The sequence below is a fragment of the Hemiscyllium ocellatum genome, chromosome 7 (genome assembly GCF_020745735.1).
Source record: "Hemiscyllium ocellatum isolate sHemOce1 chromosome 7, sHemOce1.pat.X.cur, whole genome shotgun sequence".
In the NCBI taxonomy this organism is placed as follows: domain Eukaryota; kingdom Metazoa; phylum Chordata; class Chondrichthyes; order Orectolobiformes; family Hemiscylliidae; genus Hemiscyllium; species Hemiscyllium ocellatum.
Window position 1 is genome coordinate 55,722,762 of NC_083407.1, and position 14,151 is coordinate 55,736,912.

General features: G+C 40.5%; 1 protein-coding gene across 1 annotated transcript in view; it reads left to right on the forward strand.

The window, feature by feature from the left end:
- The window catches only part of LOC132817354 (activin receptor type-1B), a 39,559-nt gene extending 25,634 nt beyond the window's left edge, over window positions 1-13,925 (forward strand). The window contains exons 5-8 of the mRNA XM_060827763.1: window positions 815-971; window positions 4,771-4,895; window positions 8,568-8,698; window positions 13,812-13,925. Coding sequence (XP_060683746.1) covers window positions 815-971; window positions 4,771-4,895; window positions 8,568-8,698; window positions 13,812-13,925 — 527 coding nt within the window. The remainder of the gene's footprint in view (window positions 1-814; window positions 972-4,770; window positions 4,896-8,567; window positions 8,699-13,811) is intronic.
- Window positions 13,926-14,151: the final 226 nt, after the last annotated feature.

Sequence of the window (14,151 nt, forward strand, 5' to 3'; positions counted from 1 at the left end):
ATCTGAGGTAACCCTCTTAGTTGTCCACTGCCCTTGCAATTTTGGTGTCACCTGCAAACTTACTAACTGTACATCTTATGCTTGCATCCAAATCATTTATGTAAATGACAAAAAGTAGAGGACCCAGCACCGATCCTTGTGGCACTCCACTGGTCACAGGCCTCCAGTCTGAAAAACATCCCTCCACCACCATCCTCTGTCTTCTACCTTTGAGTCAGTTCTGTATCCAAATGGCTAGTTCTCCCTGTATTCCGTGAGATCTAACCTTGTTAATCAGTCTCCCATGGGAACCTTGTCGAACGTCTTACTGAAGTATATATAGATCACATCTACTGCTCTGTCCTCATCAATCCTCTTTGTTACTTCTTCAAAAAACTCAATCAAGTTTGTGAGACATGATTTCCCACGCACAAAGCCATGTTGACTATCCCTAATCAGTCCTTGCCTTTCCAAATACATGTACATCCTGTCCCTTGTTATCTGTTTTATGTAAACACAAATTTTGAGTATTTGAAAGAAATTGAAAGGTGTGTGTCTTATTTTTTGCAGTGTCATGCCTTTCTTTAATAAACATGAGGCTTACCAAACAAAAGAAATGTAATGCTGCAGCAACCTATTACCTTAAAACTTTGTACACTAATGTTCCAATATATGCTGAAGGCAGGGAACTTTTCCCACCATTATTAAATATTGTAAATTTAGATGTGCACTGCTCATCATTTTACAAAAAGATTGGTTCAAAACGTTCAACATACTACTTTCTGGAGTTTGATGTAGCTTCCTTCGTATTAATTAATCACAATTCATCTAACAGGTAAACCTGCTATTGCACACTGTGACCTCAAATCAAAAAATATTCTTGTAACAAATAATGGAACATGTGTCATTGCTGATTTTGGTTTGGCAAAACGACATGATAAAGCGACTGATAACATCAACACATCACCTAGTCATAGAGTGGGAACCAAGAGGTATTGTTTAATATTATTCTGTTCAATTTTCAAATTTGTTTTTGTTAATGGGATTTGCTTTGTAAATCTTCCGATTAAAGATGCTCCATTACTTGCATGCATTGAAGGTACTGTATTGCAATTATTGAATTGAATTGAATTAGCTTTACTGCCACATGTACTCAATGGGCACTGTGAAAAGTTTATACCACATATACTCATGTAAAACTTGATCTTGTGTAAAAGTTGACCCTTTATTTTTGGCCAAAAAATCTTGTATTTTCCATATATCTTGTGTAAACGTTGACCTTATTATATCACATTATAAACTTCTTACAAAGGAAACTGCATGTTCCCATTAGCCCATTTAGACAAAATTGCATTAATTCATTCATACCAGTAACTCTGCTCATTGTCTTTTGTTCACTATATTGCTTCTCTATTCATTCACTCATTCATTCATTCATAACTCTACTTAGCCCCCTTGATTTACTGCAGCACGTTTTGATTTATTCATTCATTCAGACCGGTACTAAGTCTATCGGTACTTGTTGCATTTTGTTCACTATATATCCAAAAATTAATATCGTTAAAAAAATAATCATTTTAATTGTGCCATTATATCTGAATAAAAGTTATATATACTAGCTATATATATCTTTAATTCTTTGATAAATTTGTTAATATTTCTGAGGTTCATTACCTCAGTAGATGAGAGGGAAAGGGAAGAATTTGGCAGGAAAGTTCAAGATGCTGACACGTTCAGAATTTAATAAATGTTTCATTTTAAGTGTGCCATTATACCAGGCCATGACGATGTTGAACAGTGTGATTTTGCAGGATTTCTATGAATCTTTGACACGTTACATTTTCGTACCGGTATGTGCAAATAAAATTTACTCCTAGTAATTCATTCTTGTTTCTCTTACTTCAATCAATTATCTTTACTCTAATTCATTGTGTTTTTCTTCTTTAACTGGGATTAGGTGAGTGATCAAATTGACTTCTCCTAATAACATGGTATTTCGGACTGCAAGGTGAATTTCAGCCCCTCAAAACTAGTGTCAGTGTAATAGTTGAGCCTATAAATTGAACCTTTAAAAATAGTCTGAAAAGTTCGACTTTTACACGAGTAAATACAGTAAGTTGCCGATGACAGCACTATCTTAGGTACAAAATTACCTAGTGTCAAGATTAGAGTTGTGCTGGAAAAGTACAGCAGGTCAGGCATCTGCTCCTCAGATGCTGCGCTTTTCCAGCACTACTCTAATCTTGACTCCAATCTCCAGCATTTACAGTACCCACCTCTGCCACAACGATACCTAGGTACAGGTTTTTCAGTTATAAGATTAGTTGCAGTGTGTCATTGCCACAAAAACGTGGCTCAATCTTAGGTACAGAGTACCTAGGTACAATCACTAGTTTTCGAACAGAGAAATGAAGAAAAAAAAATTACATACTTAGGTCAGCAAAACAAGAAACAAAGTTAAAAGGACAAACACCAGAGTTTCTTTCCAAGGGGTTTCTGCAGGAGACCAGTGCAGGGGAGCCTTCATGTGGTCTGACTGCTGGCTACCATCATGATTGGCACCGGGCCTCTACCCTCCCCCGCTCCATGCTGCTGCTGCCACGCTCTGCACTGTGAATAGTGAAGTATGTTTAAATTCATTAATGGGATGTGTCTATCATTAGCGAGGTCACCTCTAATTGCCTTGCAGAAGATGGTGGTGAACTACCCCTGAACTATTGTAGTCTTTTGGGCATAGAGACACCCACAATACTGTTAGGAAGGCAGTTCTAGAATTTAGACTGAGTGATAGTGAAGCAATGGTGATGATAGTTCTATGTCAAGATTGTGCACAACTTGGAGAGGAGCTTGAAAATGGTGATGTTCCCATGCTTGATGCCTTTTTGCTTCTAGATGATTAAGGTAGCGAGATTGGAAGGTGTATCCAAGTGCTTCTTTTCGGATTTGGTTAAATGTAGTTTAAAATAGACTCAACAAAAGCAATTTGCTTTAATATGAACATTTATTGGGTAATAATGAACTATGAAAATAGTAAGGAACGTTTATTAAGTAAATAAAAGGAATGAAAAGGAGAAGGAAGAAACAATAAGCCTCATGCTCTTCTGGCTGTCAGGGACTCCTCGACTGTTGGCTGGTCTGGCAGCAAAGGTTGTTCCTGGCACCATTCACGATCTTGGTCCGAAGTGAAGTCCAGCTCTTGGAATGAAACTCTGCCTCTTATACAGTTTAACAGACAGTACAGAGACAGCTGCAGAAGACAAAACTGCTGACTAGTACAGAAAGCACAGCTACAGAAAAAACAAGATGCAGCTGCCATCTTTAGCCCATAAAGGAATATTCCCAGGACTCGTTCATGGCCATGCAGTTTGTCGAGTATAGAGTAGCTCAATTGATTGGGATCACATCCACAAGTATCTACTCCCTCCAGCAATGATGCTTAGTAGCAGCAGTGTATGCTATCTACAAGATGCATTTCATAAATTCACCAAAGATCTGTAGCCAGCACCTTCCAAGTCACTCATCATCTTGACTTGAAAATAAATCGCCATTCCTTCACTGTTGTAGGGTTTCCTCCCTAAGGGCATTGTGAGCTCACCTATAGCATGTAGACTGCACCAGTTCAAGAAGGCAGTTCACCACCACCTTTTCAAGGGCAGCTAGGGACAGGCAATAACTGCTGGCCAGCCAGTATCCCGCAAGTGAATAAAGTTAAAAAAAGGAAAACTGTTTGCTGCTATGCTGTCTGAGTTTTGGCAACAGAATCCATTTCTGTGAATTTATATGCATAACTGCTCATTGATGTACATTGAAAGTATCTTTCCCCAGCAATGGAATCATATACCCAATCCAGTCAAATCAGATTTAAATTATTTCCTTTGCAATACAATTTTCTGTACCTGCATCTACAACTGATACGATGTCTATGCTCTCCTTCAGATCTTTAGTGAATGTGGTGTCCCAGATCAGGGAATTCAGCAATGAATCTTGGGGCAGTATACTTATGGAAAAAGTGAGGTCTGCAGATGCTGGAGATCAGAGCTGAAAATGTGTTGCTGGAAAAGCGCAGCAGGTCAGGCAACATCTAAGGAACAGGAACTTCGACGTTTCGGGCATAAGACCTTAATCAGGAATATGCCCTTCCTGATGGAAGGGAGTGGTCACATTTGAGGAGTTAGCCAATTTAAAATACTGACCTGTTATTAGGTTAAAAATCACACAACACCAGGTTATAGTCCAACAGGTTTAATTGGAAGCACATTAGCTTTTGGAATGCTGCTCCTTCATATGTGGTTGATAACCTGGTGTTGTGTGATTTTTAACTTTGTACACCCCAGTCTAACACCGGCATCTCCAAATTATGACCTGTTATTGATTTTGTTTAAAATTCAAATACTTGCTTTTCAAAACCACAGGACCTAACCTTAGCAATTGCTACATGGTACCTTTGTAAAAGTTTTGTGGATAATGTTTACTGGTCTCTGATATACCATTTTAATCATCCCATCAACAATTGTAAATGCACTCATTGTAATAGCATTCATTAAATTTGTTGCAGATGCAGAAAAGAGGCAACGTTTTCCCATTGCATTTTTATTGGGGACTTACAGAAAATGATACATTACTTACATATTAATATTGTTCCAAACTTAAATCTTTTTGGCTATGCTTTTTGTAATAGATTGAATGGAAAGGATTTCTGTAGATGTTACAGTTTAAGTGATCAGGAATAGGTTATATTTATTGTTGTGCTGAATTAACATTCATTACTTTCCATATGTTCTTGATTTACAGGTACATGGCACCAGAAGTTATTAATGACTCTATTAATAAGAGTGATTTTGGCTCATTCAAGTACATTGATATATATGCTTTGGGTCTGATCTATTGGGAAATAGCACACAGATGCTGTGCTGGAGGTAATCAGTTTTAAGGTTTGAAAACTGCAAGGTAAATATAAATAGGTAACAACAGCACAGATTTTACAATGGGCTTTTAAGCCCTGTCACTAGGCTGAAATGCGATTCAAAACCTGTGGGATGTAGGTTGACAAGCATGCTTTATGATCTTCTTCAGGGGAGCCAATTAACAACCAAAAGGTGGCTTGCCATTAATGAAGGACAATGGGCAAGGTCTCTGTAGAGGTGCAATGATAGAAAAACTTTGTTCAACTTGAAAGGGTGCAGAAAAGATTTACAAGGATGTTGACAGATTTGAGGGTTTGAGGTCTAGGGAAAGGCTAGATAGGCTGAGACTAGTTTCCCTGGAACATCAGAGGCTGAGAGGTGATCTTTCTAGAGGTTTATAAAATCACGAGGAGCATGGATAGGGTGAATAGTCAAGGTCTTTTTCCCAGAGTAGGGGAGTCCAAAATTAGAGGGCATAGGTTTAAGGAGATAGGGGAAAGACTTAAAAGGGACCTAAGAGGTAACGTTTTTACACAGCGAGTGGTGCGTGTATGGAATGAGCTGCCAGAGGAAGTGGTGGAGGCTGGTGCAATTACAACATTTAAAAGGCATCTGGATGGGTATATGCATAGGAAGTGTTTAGAGCGATATAGGCCAAATGCCGGCAAATTGGACTAGATTAATTTAGGCTATCTTGTCGGCATAGACGAGTTGGTCCAAAGTATCTGTTTTTGTGCTGTACAACTCAATGAACCTGAAATCACCAAAAAGCTAGAATGGAAGGCAAGTAAGGACGTGCTGTCTCTCCAACATTTTATAATGTAATGTCTGTGTTTTTTACAGCCAGGCCGCCATTGTGATGTGGAGGAGCTTCTCCTCATTGTGGTCCCCCAGCTCTTGCAGTGTTCAGCTGAGCATGAAAGACATTCAAGCTCTTTTTGAACAGAGCGGTGAGGAGAGAAGGGGAGACTGGCAAGCGTGCTGGGAAGTTTTTATGTGGGTGAGATCTAAACCTGAGACACTACACTGTAGACCCTCTCTCCCATCCACCTTCTCTAACCTACAGAAACAAAGGTTGTTGAAGGAGATTTGTCTACTGAGTCATTATGGGTGGAAGTTAGGAACAGCAAGGGAGTAGCCACCTCATTGGGGGTTTTCTACAGACTCCCTAATAGCAGTCGGGAGATTGAAGAACTCATAGGCTGGCAGATTTTGGAAAAATGCGGATTAGGCAGGGTTGTTGTTATGGGTGACTCAAACTTTCCCAATATTGACTGGAACCTCCTTAGTGCAGCTGGTTTGGATGGAGACACTTTTGTCAGGTGTGTTCAGGAGGGATTCCTTACTCAGTATGTACACAGCCGACGAGGGGAGAGGCCATTTTGGGTTTGGTGCTTGGCAATGAGCCAGGACAGGTGTCAGATCTCGTGGTGTGAGAACACTTTGGTGACAGTGATCACAACTGCCTCACATTTACCATAGCCTTGGAGAGGGAAAGGAGCTGTTACTGAGGGAAGATATTTAATTGGGGAAAAGAAAATTATGATGCTATCAGACAGGAGTTGGGAAGTACAGATTGGGAGCAATTGTTCCACAGAAAGGTAACAACAGACATGTGGAGACTGTTTAAGGAGCAATTGTTGTGAGTGATGCAAAAATTTGTTCCTCTGAGACAGACTAGAAGGGGTAAGATTAAGGAGCCTTCGATGACAAGAAGAGAGGAGCTTCTCATGGAAAGGAAGAAAGCAGCATACGTAAGGTGGAGGAAGCAAGGATCTAGCACAGCGATAGAGGATTACCAGGCTTACTAGAAAGGAGCTCAGAAATGGACTCAGGAAAGCCAGGAGAGCTTGGCAGGAAGTAATAGCGAGAACCCAAAGGCATTTTACTCATATGTGAGGTATACAAGGTAATGAGAGGCTTGGATAGAGTCAATAGCCAGAGACTTTTCCCCAGGGCAGGGTTGACTGGCATGAGGTGTCATAGTTTTAAGATACTAGGAAAAGGTATAGAGGAGATGTTAGAGGGACATTTTTTACGCAGAGAGTTGTGAATACATGGAATGCATTGCCAGCAGTGGTGTTGGAAGCAGAGTCATTAGGGACTTTTAAGCGACTGCTGGACATGCACATGGACAGCCATGAATTGAGGGATGCGTAGGTTAGGTTATTTATTTTAGATTAGGAATAATCCTCGGCACAATATTGTGGGCCAAAGGGCCTGTTGTGTGCTCTATCTTTCTATGTTCTGTGTTCTTAGCTGGGTATTGGTTCCATTTGCCCACTCACCCCCATCTTCACCCAAGGTCTGTGGCAAGAACCGGCCCTCTCCATCAGGGTGAACCTGAAAATGACCTTGTGAGACATCGAACAGATGAACTGATGTGCGTGCCAGCAGCATTGTTTTTAATGTCAGCCAGTTTTGGACTTCAGCCCTGACTAGGGGATGAGTAGGAAAATATAGGCAGTGAATTTAATTGTGTACTATATTCATTTAGGACTTTGCTGTAAAATGTTGATTATCTCTTTGTGGGACTGGAAGCACAGGAACATTGAGCTTGAGAACGTGTGCCATGTGGTAAAGTATGCTGAGTGTTGAGTCAGTCCCAGGATACTGAATACCTCTGGAGTTGTTGCAGAGTCTGTCCATTCTGTGCTGTGCTGGTTTTGTTTACCATTGGAATGTGGTGGCTTTGAGATTTTGCATAATGCTGGAGTTTGTGCACAGGGATCACTGAAGATTCAATAACATACGACCTGACAGTGAAGGCTTTTGATAAGTACATTGATGTTATCGCTGTCAATCAGGACATTGGCATTTGCTGGTTTATTCCCAGTGGTTTGTCAGTCTTCATCTGAGAATGCCTGTTGTAGCCTCTTTACCTTATTTCATGTGCACAGCTTTTCCTGCTATTTCATTGGTTTGATTCATTGTTCTCCTGTCCCTGATTGGATTCAGAGCACGATTGCCATTGTTGCTATCTCATGTTTTAACATTTTGCATCAGTGCTGGGCATAGCAGGGTGACTTTTCTCTAAGAAAGGTTTTTTCAGTTTTACAGCTGCTGTCATATTGTAGTTGTGCTTAGAGCTGTATATGAGGCTAGCGTGGTAATGAAAGCTGTTTATGAATTATGTACATTATAAACCGCAGCACAGTGAAATCGCCACTTGGCTACTTGGAATAAGCCCTTTGCTTACATGATGTCACATGATCTGATTCACATCCTGTGATCTCATCATTGTCTGATCTCATCCATTGAGCAAAAACTGGGGATTGCATTACAGGAAGTGAGGGACAGGGGTTGGTGGTGATGATTTGGAAGTACAATAGTGATTATGGTAGCATCTTGAAGGGAGTTAGAAGGAAATGAAGGTGGTGACTAGTGAAGCAATGATGATATTATTGATGTCAGACCTGGTAGTTGAATGTTTTCCTACTGGAGATGGTTAGCTGGCAGTAGTTCAAACCTGGATGTTGTCATGTGACAGATGAGCTCTTATACAAATGCATGTTATATTGTAGATAATTATGTAGATTATAATGATTCAAAGTAGTTTTTTAAAATTGTGATATGTTTGGATAAATCTACTGATATGAATATTTTAATAGTATATTTTTAAGAAAAGCATCACTTATATGCAGTACAAAAATGATTAATGCATAGGCCTATAATTTTAAATAGGATTCCACGATGAGTATCACTTGCCTTATTACAATCTTGTTCCTTCGGATCCTTCCATAGAAGATATGAGAACAGTAGTTTGTGAACAAAACCTGAGACCAACAATTCCAAATCAATGGCAAAACTTTCAGGTATGACTTATGTGGATTGTTAATTATTTTTTGTAATTATCAATGTTCATAATTTTTGCAAATTTCATTCCAAATGGTGAACAACATATCAGTTTTACAAAGTCAGTTGTTAGTTTGCATTTATTACCACCAATGTAATAACATCAACATATTTTCCCAAAAGCGTAACAAACTTTGTGAAAGAAGTTTAATTAGAAGTTTGTATTTAAGACACACACTGAAACTAAAAGGCACTTATGTAATTGCCTGCTAAAAGCCCTTTGCCCGAAACGTCGATTTCGCTGCACTTTGGATGCTGCCTGAACTGCTGTGCTCTTCCAGCACCACTGATCCAGAATCTGGTTTCCAGCATCTGCAGTCATTGTTTTTACCTCTTTCTTCTACCATTGTACAAATCCAAAGGTTCAGCAAGTGGAATGATGAGTTGCATAGAGGCATTCATTAACACTAGCCTGGAATTAATGTAATCTGAGTGAAACTGTCCACAGGCAGTCACTTACTGTATCAGAGGCATTAAAATGTAATTTGTTAGTATTATCATAGAGCTGTGATCTCAAATCAAAGCCCTCTTATAAAAGTGTTGCTGAAGTCATTCAACCCAATATTATTGGTGATCAATAGTATATTAATTGTATTTTTAACCTGAAGGTGAAGGTTGTTAATTATATACCTTGAGCACTATAATTGTCCCCTCTTTCTCTCTCCCTCCCTACTTCTCTTTCACCTTTGAAGGCTTGCATTGCCCTTAATTGTCTTTGCAAATAAATTCTTCAGTTAGAGACACATGTGATTTACAGGTTAATAGATGTGTGTGGGTGCTGAATGACTAGCAGCGTTTAGGCTGAATGCATGGATGAATAATCTTCTTTATTTACACTCACAAAAGAAGTTGACCACATACTCCAAAGCCCAAAAATGGGTTCTGCATTGCAGTCAATTTCTTAGGCACCACCATCATCTTTCCTACATATGTCCTGTCCCACCAATAGGACAGACTCAGCAGAGGTGGCAGCACAGCAGTATACTGCTGGGGGGAATTCTCCAGGGAGTCCTTGACATTGACTCTGGACCCTATGACATCTCATGAAATCAGATCATACATGGGCAAGGAAACTTCCTGATTACAACCTGTCAGCCCATGTCAGCTGATGAATTAGCACTCATTGATGATGAACAGCACTTAGAAGAAACTTCCAGGGTGCCAAGGTCACACAGTTCACTCTAGGTGGAGAACTTCAGTGTCCATTAGCAAGTGGCTTGGTAGTAGCACTACTGATCAAGCTGGTCAAGTCCTAATGGACGTAGCTGCTTGACTGGATCTGCGGCAGGTGGTGAGGGAAGCAACAAGAGGGAAAACATACTTGACCTCATCCTCATCAGTCTGCACATGTATCTGTCCATGACAGTATCGGTAGGATATGCCATTGCACAGTCCTGGAGACTTGAAGTTCTGCAGATCTGTAGGCAGGAGAGGTGCCCTGATATCAGAATCCTCTCTGAGGTCAAACATCTCCAGCATCGAAACATTAGCTGCGGTCAGTCAGCTGTGTCGGCCAGGCCACATCATCTGCTTGTCTGTCACAAGAATCCCAAAATAAATTGTTTGTCATGGCATATAGTTATTGGGAGGGCAGGGGGCATGTTTCAAGGGCATCTTCAGAGCCAGCTTGAGAAAATACATTATTGACGCAAGGGAGTTTCTAACCTTGACCACCCAAAAATGGTGGGAATATTGCAAGTTTCCGTCATTGTCAATATCTCAGACAAGCCCAGAAGGATGCTAAAATCAAAACAATTGATGGAGCATATAAAAACCTGAGCTTTTCAGCCATCCACTTCAGCAAACACCATTTGCCCCACCCATGAGCAGTTTGGAGATGCAGCTTTGGACAGTTTAGGCACAAGAAATGTGTTGCTGGAAAAGCACAGCAGGTCAGGCAGTATCCAAGGAGCTTATGCCCGAAATGTCGATTTTCCTGGTCCTTGGATGCTGTCTGACCTGATGCGCTTTTCCAGCAACACATTTTTCAGCTCTGATCTCCAGCATCTGCAGTCCTCACTTTCTCACAGTTTAGGCACCTCAGGATCTGCAATAACAGAATGAGAGAAAGTAATCCTTAATCCCAAGGGGCTATCAAAGACAAAGGCAGTTGATGAAATTTGAATTCTGTATAAATCTGGATTTAAAAACTAGCTTCATGGTGACCATGTCACCATTAGCAATGGAACATTAAAACCCATCTGGTTCATTAATGCAAAACTTACCTGGTCTGGCCTACATGTGATTTCAAACCCACAAAAATGTGTTGTCACTTAACTGACCTTCCTTATTATTTGCTCAGCAATAACCTGCTCACTGTCACTCATTTTGGGTTCCACCAAGCCTACTTATTTCCTGGCCTCACAACACCCTTGATCTGAACATATCTGGATGAGCTGGTCTCCAGAACTAAGGTGAGAGTTACTGCCCTTGACATCAAGACAACAATTGACTGATTATGGCATCATGGAATATGATCAAAATTGGAACTAATATGAATCGGGGGCAAACTCTTATCTGGTGGAGTCACACCTGGCACATAGGAAGATGATGTCGAAGGAGCAGACAAGTCAATGTTTTGGATTAGGAACCTTCATCAAGACTGTGGAAGGGGAAGGGAGCTTAGAAATAAATGAGGGAGTGGGGCTGGAGAAGAGGTAGGTGGGGTGGTGATAGGTTGATGCTGGTAGGGGTTCTTGTAATTAGTCAATGGGAAGGCTGGAGTGGATAGGTTAGAAGGAAGATGGACAGGTACATCAGGTTAAGGAGGAGAAGGAGGACTGGCCATCGGATAAGGTTGGGGGCGATCACCTTCAAAATCTCCCCAACCCCAGTGTCATCCTATGTTCAGCCCTCCCTCTCCTCCCCTTCTCCTTGACCTGACATACCTGTCCATCTTCCGTCTCACCTATCTGCTCTAGCACTCCCATTGACCAATAACAATAACCCCTTGCCTGCATCCACCTATCACCATCTCATCTACCTTTCTCCCAGCCCCACCACCCCTATTTATTTCTGAGCTCCCTTCCCCCTCCCCAATCCTGATGAAGGGTCCTGACCCGAAACGTCAACTTGCCTGCTCTTCCGATGCTGTCTGACCTGCTGTGTTTTTCTAGCTATACATTTTATTGACTCTGACTTGCAACATCTGCAGTCCTTACGATCTTCGCATAGGAAATTGGTTGTGGTTGTTGGAGGTTAGTCATCTCAGCTCCCGGGCATCTCTGCAGGAGTTCTTCAGGGGAGTGAGCTAAGCCCAACCATCTTCAGCTGCTTCATCAGTGACTTTCCGCCTATTATAAGGTCAGAAGTGGGGATGTTTGCTGTTGATTACACAATATTCAGCACCTCAGATATTAAAGCAAACATTGTCCAAGTGCAGCAAGACCTGAACAATAAATACATAATAACTAGGAGAGGTGTGGACAGTTCAGTTCCTTGAGTTTGCTCCGCCATTTGACACAATCTCATCTCATCTTCAACTCCACTTTCCTGCCTGCCGTCTATAACCCTTAACCCACTTGAACTAATTAGTGACAAGTGACATTCACACTCCATAAATATTAGCCAATGATGATCTCTAAAAAGGCAGAATCTAGCCGTATCTTCTTGATATTCAATGGCATTACCATCTTTGAATTCTCTACATTCAAAATCCTAGTGTTACCATTGACCAGAACTTAACAGGGTTAACCATATAAGTACTGGGCTCCAAGGGCAGGTAAGAGGCCAGGAATTCTATGCTGAGTGCTCATCTTCTTTCTTCCCAATAACTATCCACCACTTACAAGGCACTATTCAAGAATGTGATGTAATACTGTCTACTTGCCTGGACAAGTGTGTATCCAACAGCACTCTGTATCATTCTGGTGCCTTCAGCACCAATCTGAAGTAGTAGCAAAGTGTACTATCTCCAAGGGTATGGCATCAACTCACAAAGGCTGCTTTGGCAGCACCTCCAAATCCAGAGCCTCTCTAGAAGAACAAAAGCAGCAGATGCACGGGCACATCACCAAGTTCCTCCTAAATTACACACAACCCTGACAGGAACTGTATCATGTTCCTCCATTGTCACTCGATCAAAATGCTGGAACACCCCCCTTAACAGCACATTAATGTCCCTACACCCCGAGAACTTCACAAAGACATCTCAATTCTACCTTCTTCTAGACATTTAGGTATGTGTAATAAATGAGTAACGTCCACCTCCTAAGAATGAATAAAAACTGTCTAAAAACTAAATCCTGTTCTGCTTTTCCTTCCTCACTGAGCTGGAAACATACTCAAAGAACTTTTACTCACATGGATTTCAGGAGTTCTATGTACAATTCACAGCCTTTGCCTTTTACAGTGCTGCTATCCAATTTTATTAGTAGGAAAACTGAAGATCTCATGATCACTATTCAATAGTCTTCAATCTTTCTGTCATTTCTATAAATGTGGCCCTCTATCTTCTTTTAGTTTATAGCCTGTTCGATAGATTCTTAGCCCCAAGCACAGAAGGAATTGCTGATCATGAGTTACTCAGTTGGCTATAGCATTGGCTACAAATTGCCCAGATATAATTTTCAAGCTGGATGCTATTAAAGTTTCTTAAGAAAAAAGTAGTTTTTGCAATGTACGCAGTTTGTTTAATCAATTACACATTGATAACAATCCATGATAGCCTGGAAAATGTAGTCAATAGCCACCAGTTAACTTTGGCATTTGCTTCATAAAATTCTCTTGCTATCCTCAGGAATTCATCTTGAGATGTTTTGATAACGAAAAGGATATTTATTTGACAATTATTGAAGAGAGTACTGATATCAGCTTTTGTCATAAAATGCTGTAGGGGCTTGACTTTGTAGGGTGAATAAGATCTGTATTTACTTGGTTATACTTTTTTATATTTTAATCAAAAATATTAGTGCTCCAAACTCAGGAAATATAAACAATACTCCAAAAGATAGATAGTACTGAAACTGAAGTTTAGAGCTATTGGTGATTGCATTGCATGTTATAATACCAACAACAGTGGTGCGTGCAAGAAATTAAAGCAAACGAATGTGGAATTTTGTTTTTTTTTAAAAGGCACTACAGATGATGGGTAGAATCATGCAGGAATGTTGGAATGCCAATGCAGCTGCTCGACTAACAGCACTTCGCATCAAGAAAACACTCTCCAAATTAAAAGTGGAGGAGTAGGGAGTATCCATTTATCATTGTGATACCTTGCAATTGCCAATTTCTGAAACTTCATTGCTGAGATGTTGCTACTGCACATATACTGAGACCCACATACTGTTGGTATCCATATTTACAAAGATGAAAGAGTTGACAAATTTGAATGAATAATGAATGATAATCGCCTACCTCTCTCAGCAATCTTAGTTGCATCCTATCTCAGCCTAGCGAGTTGAGTGCTCCCAGT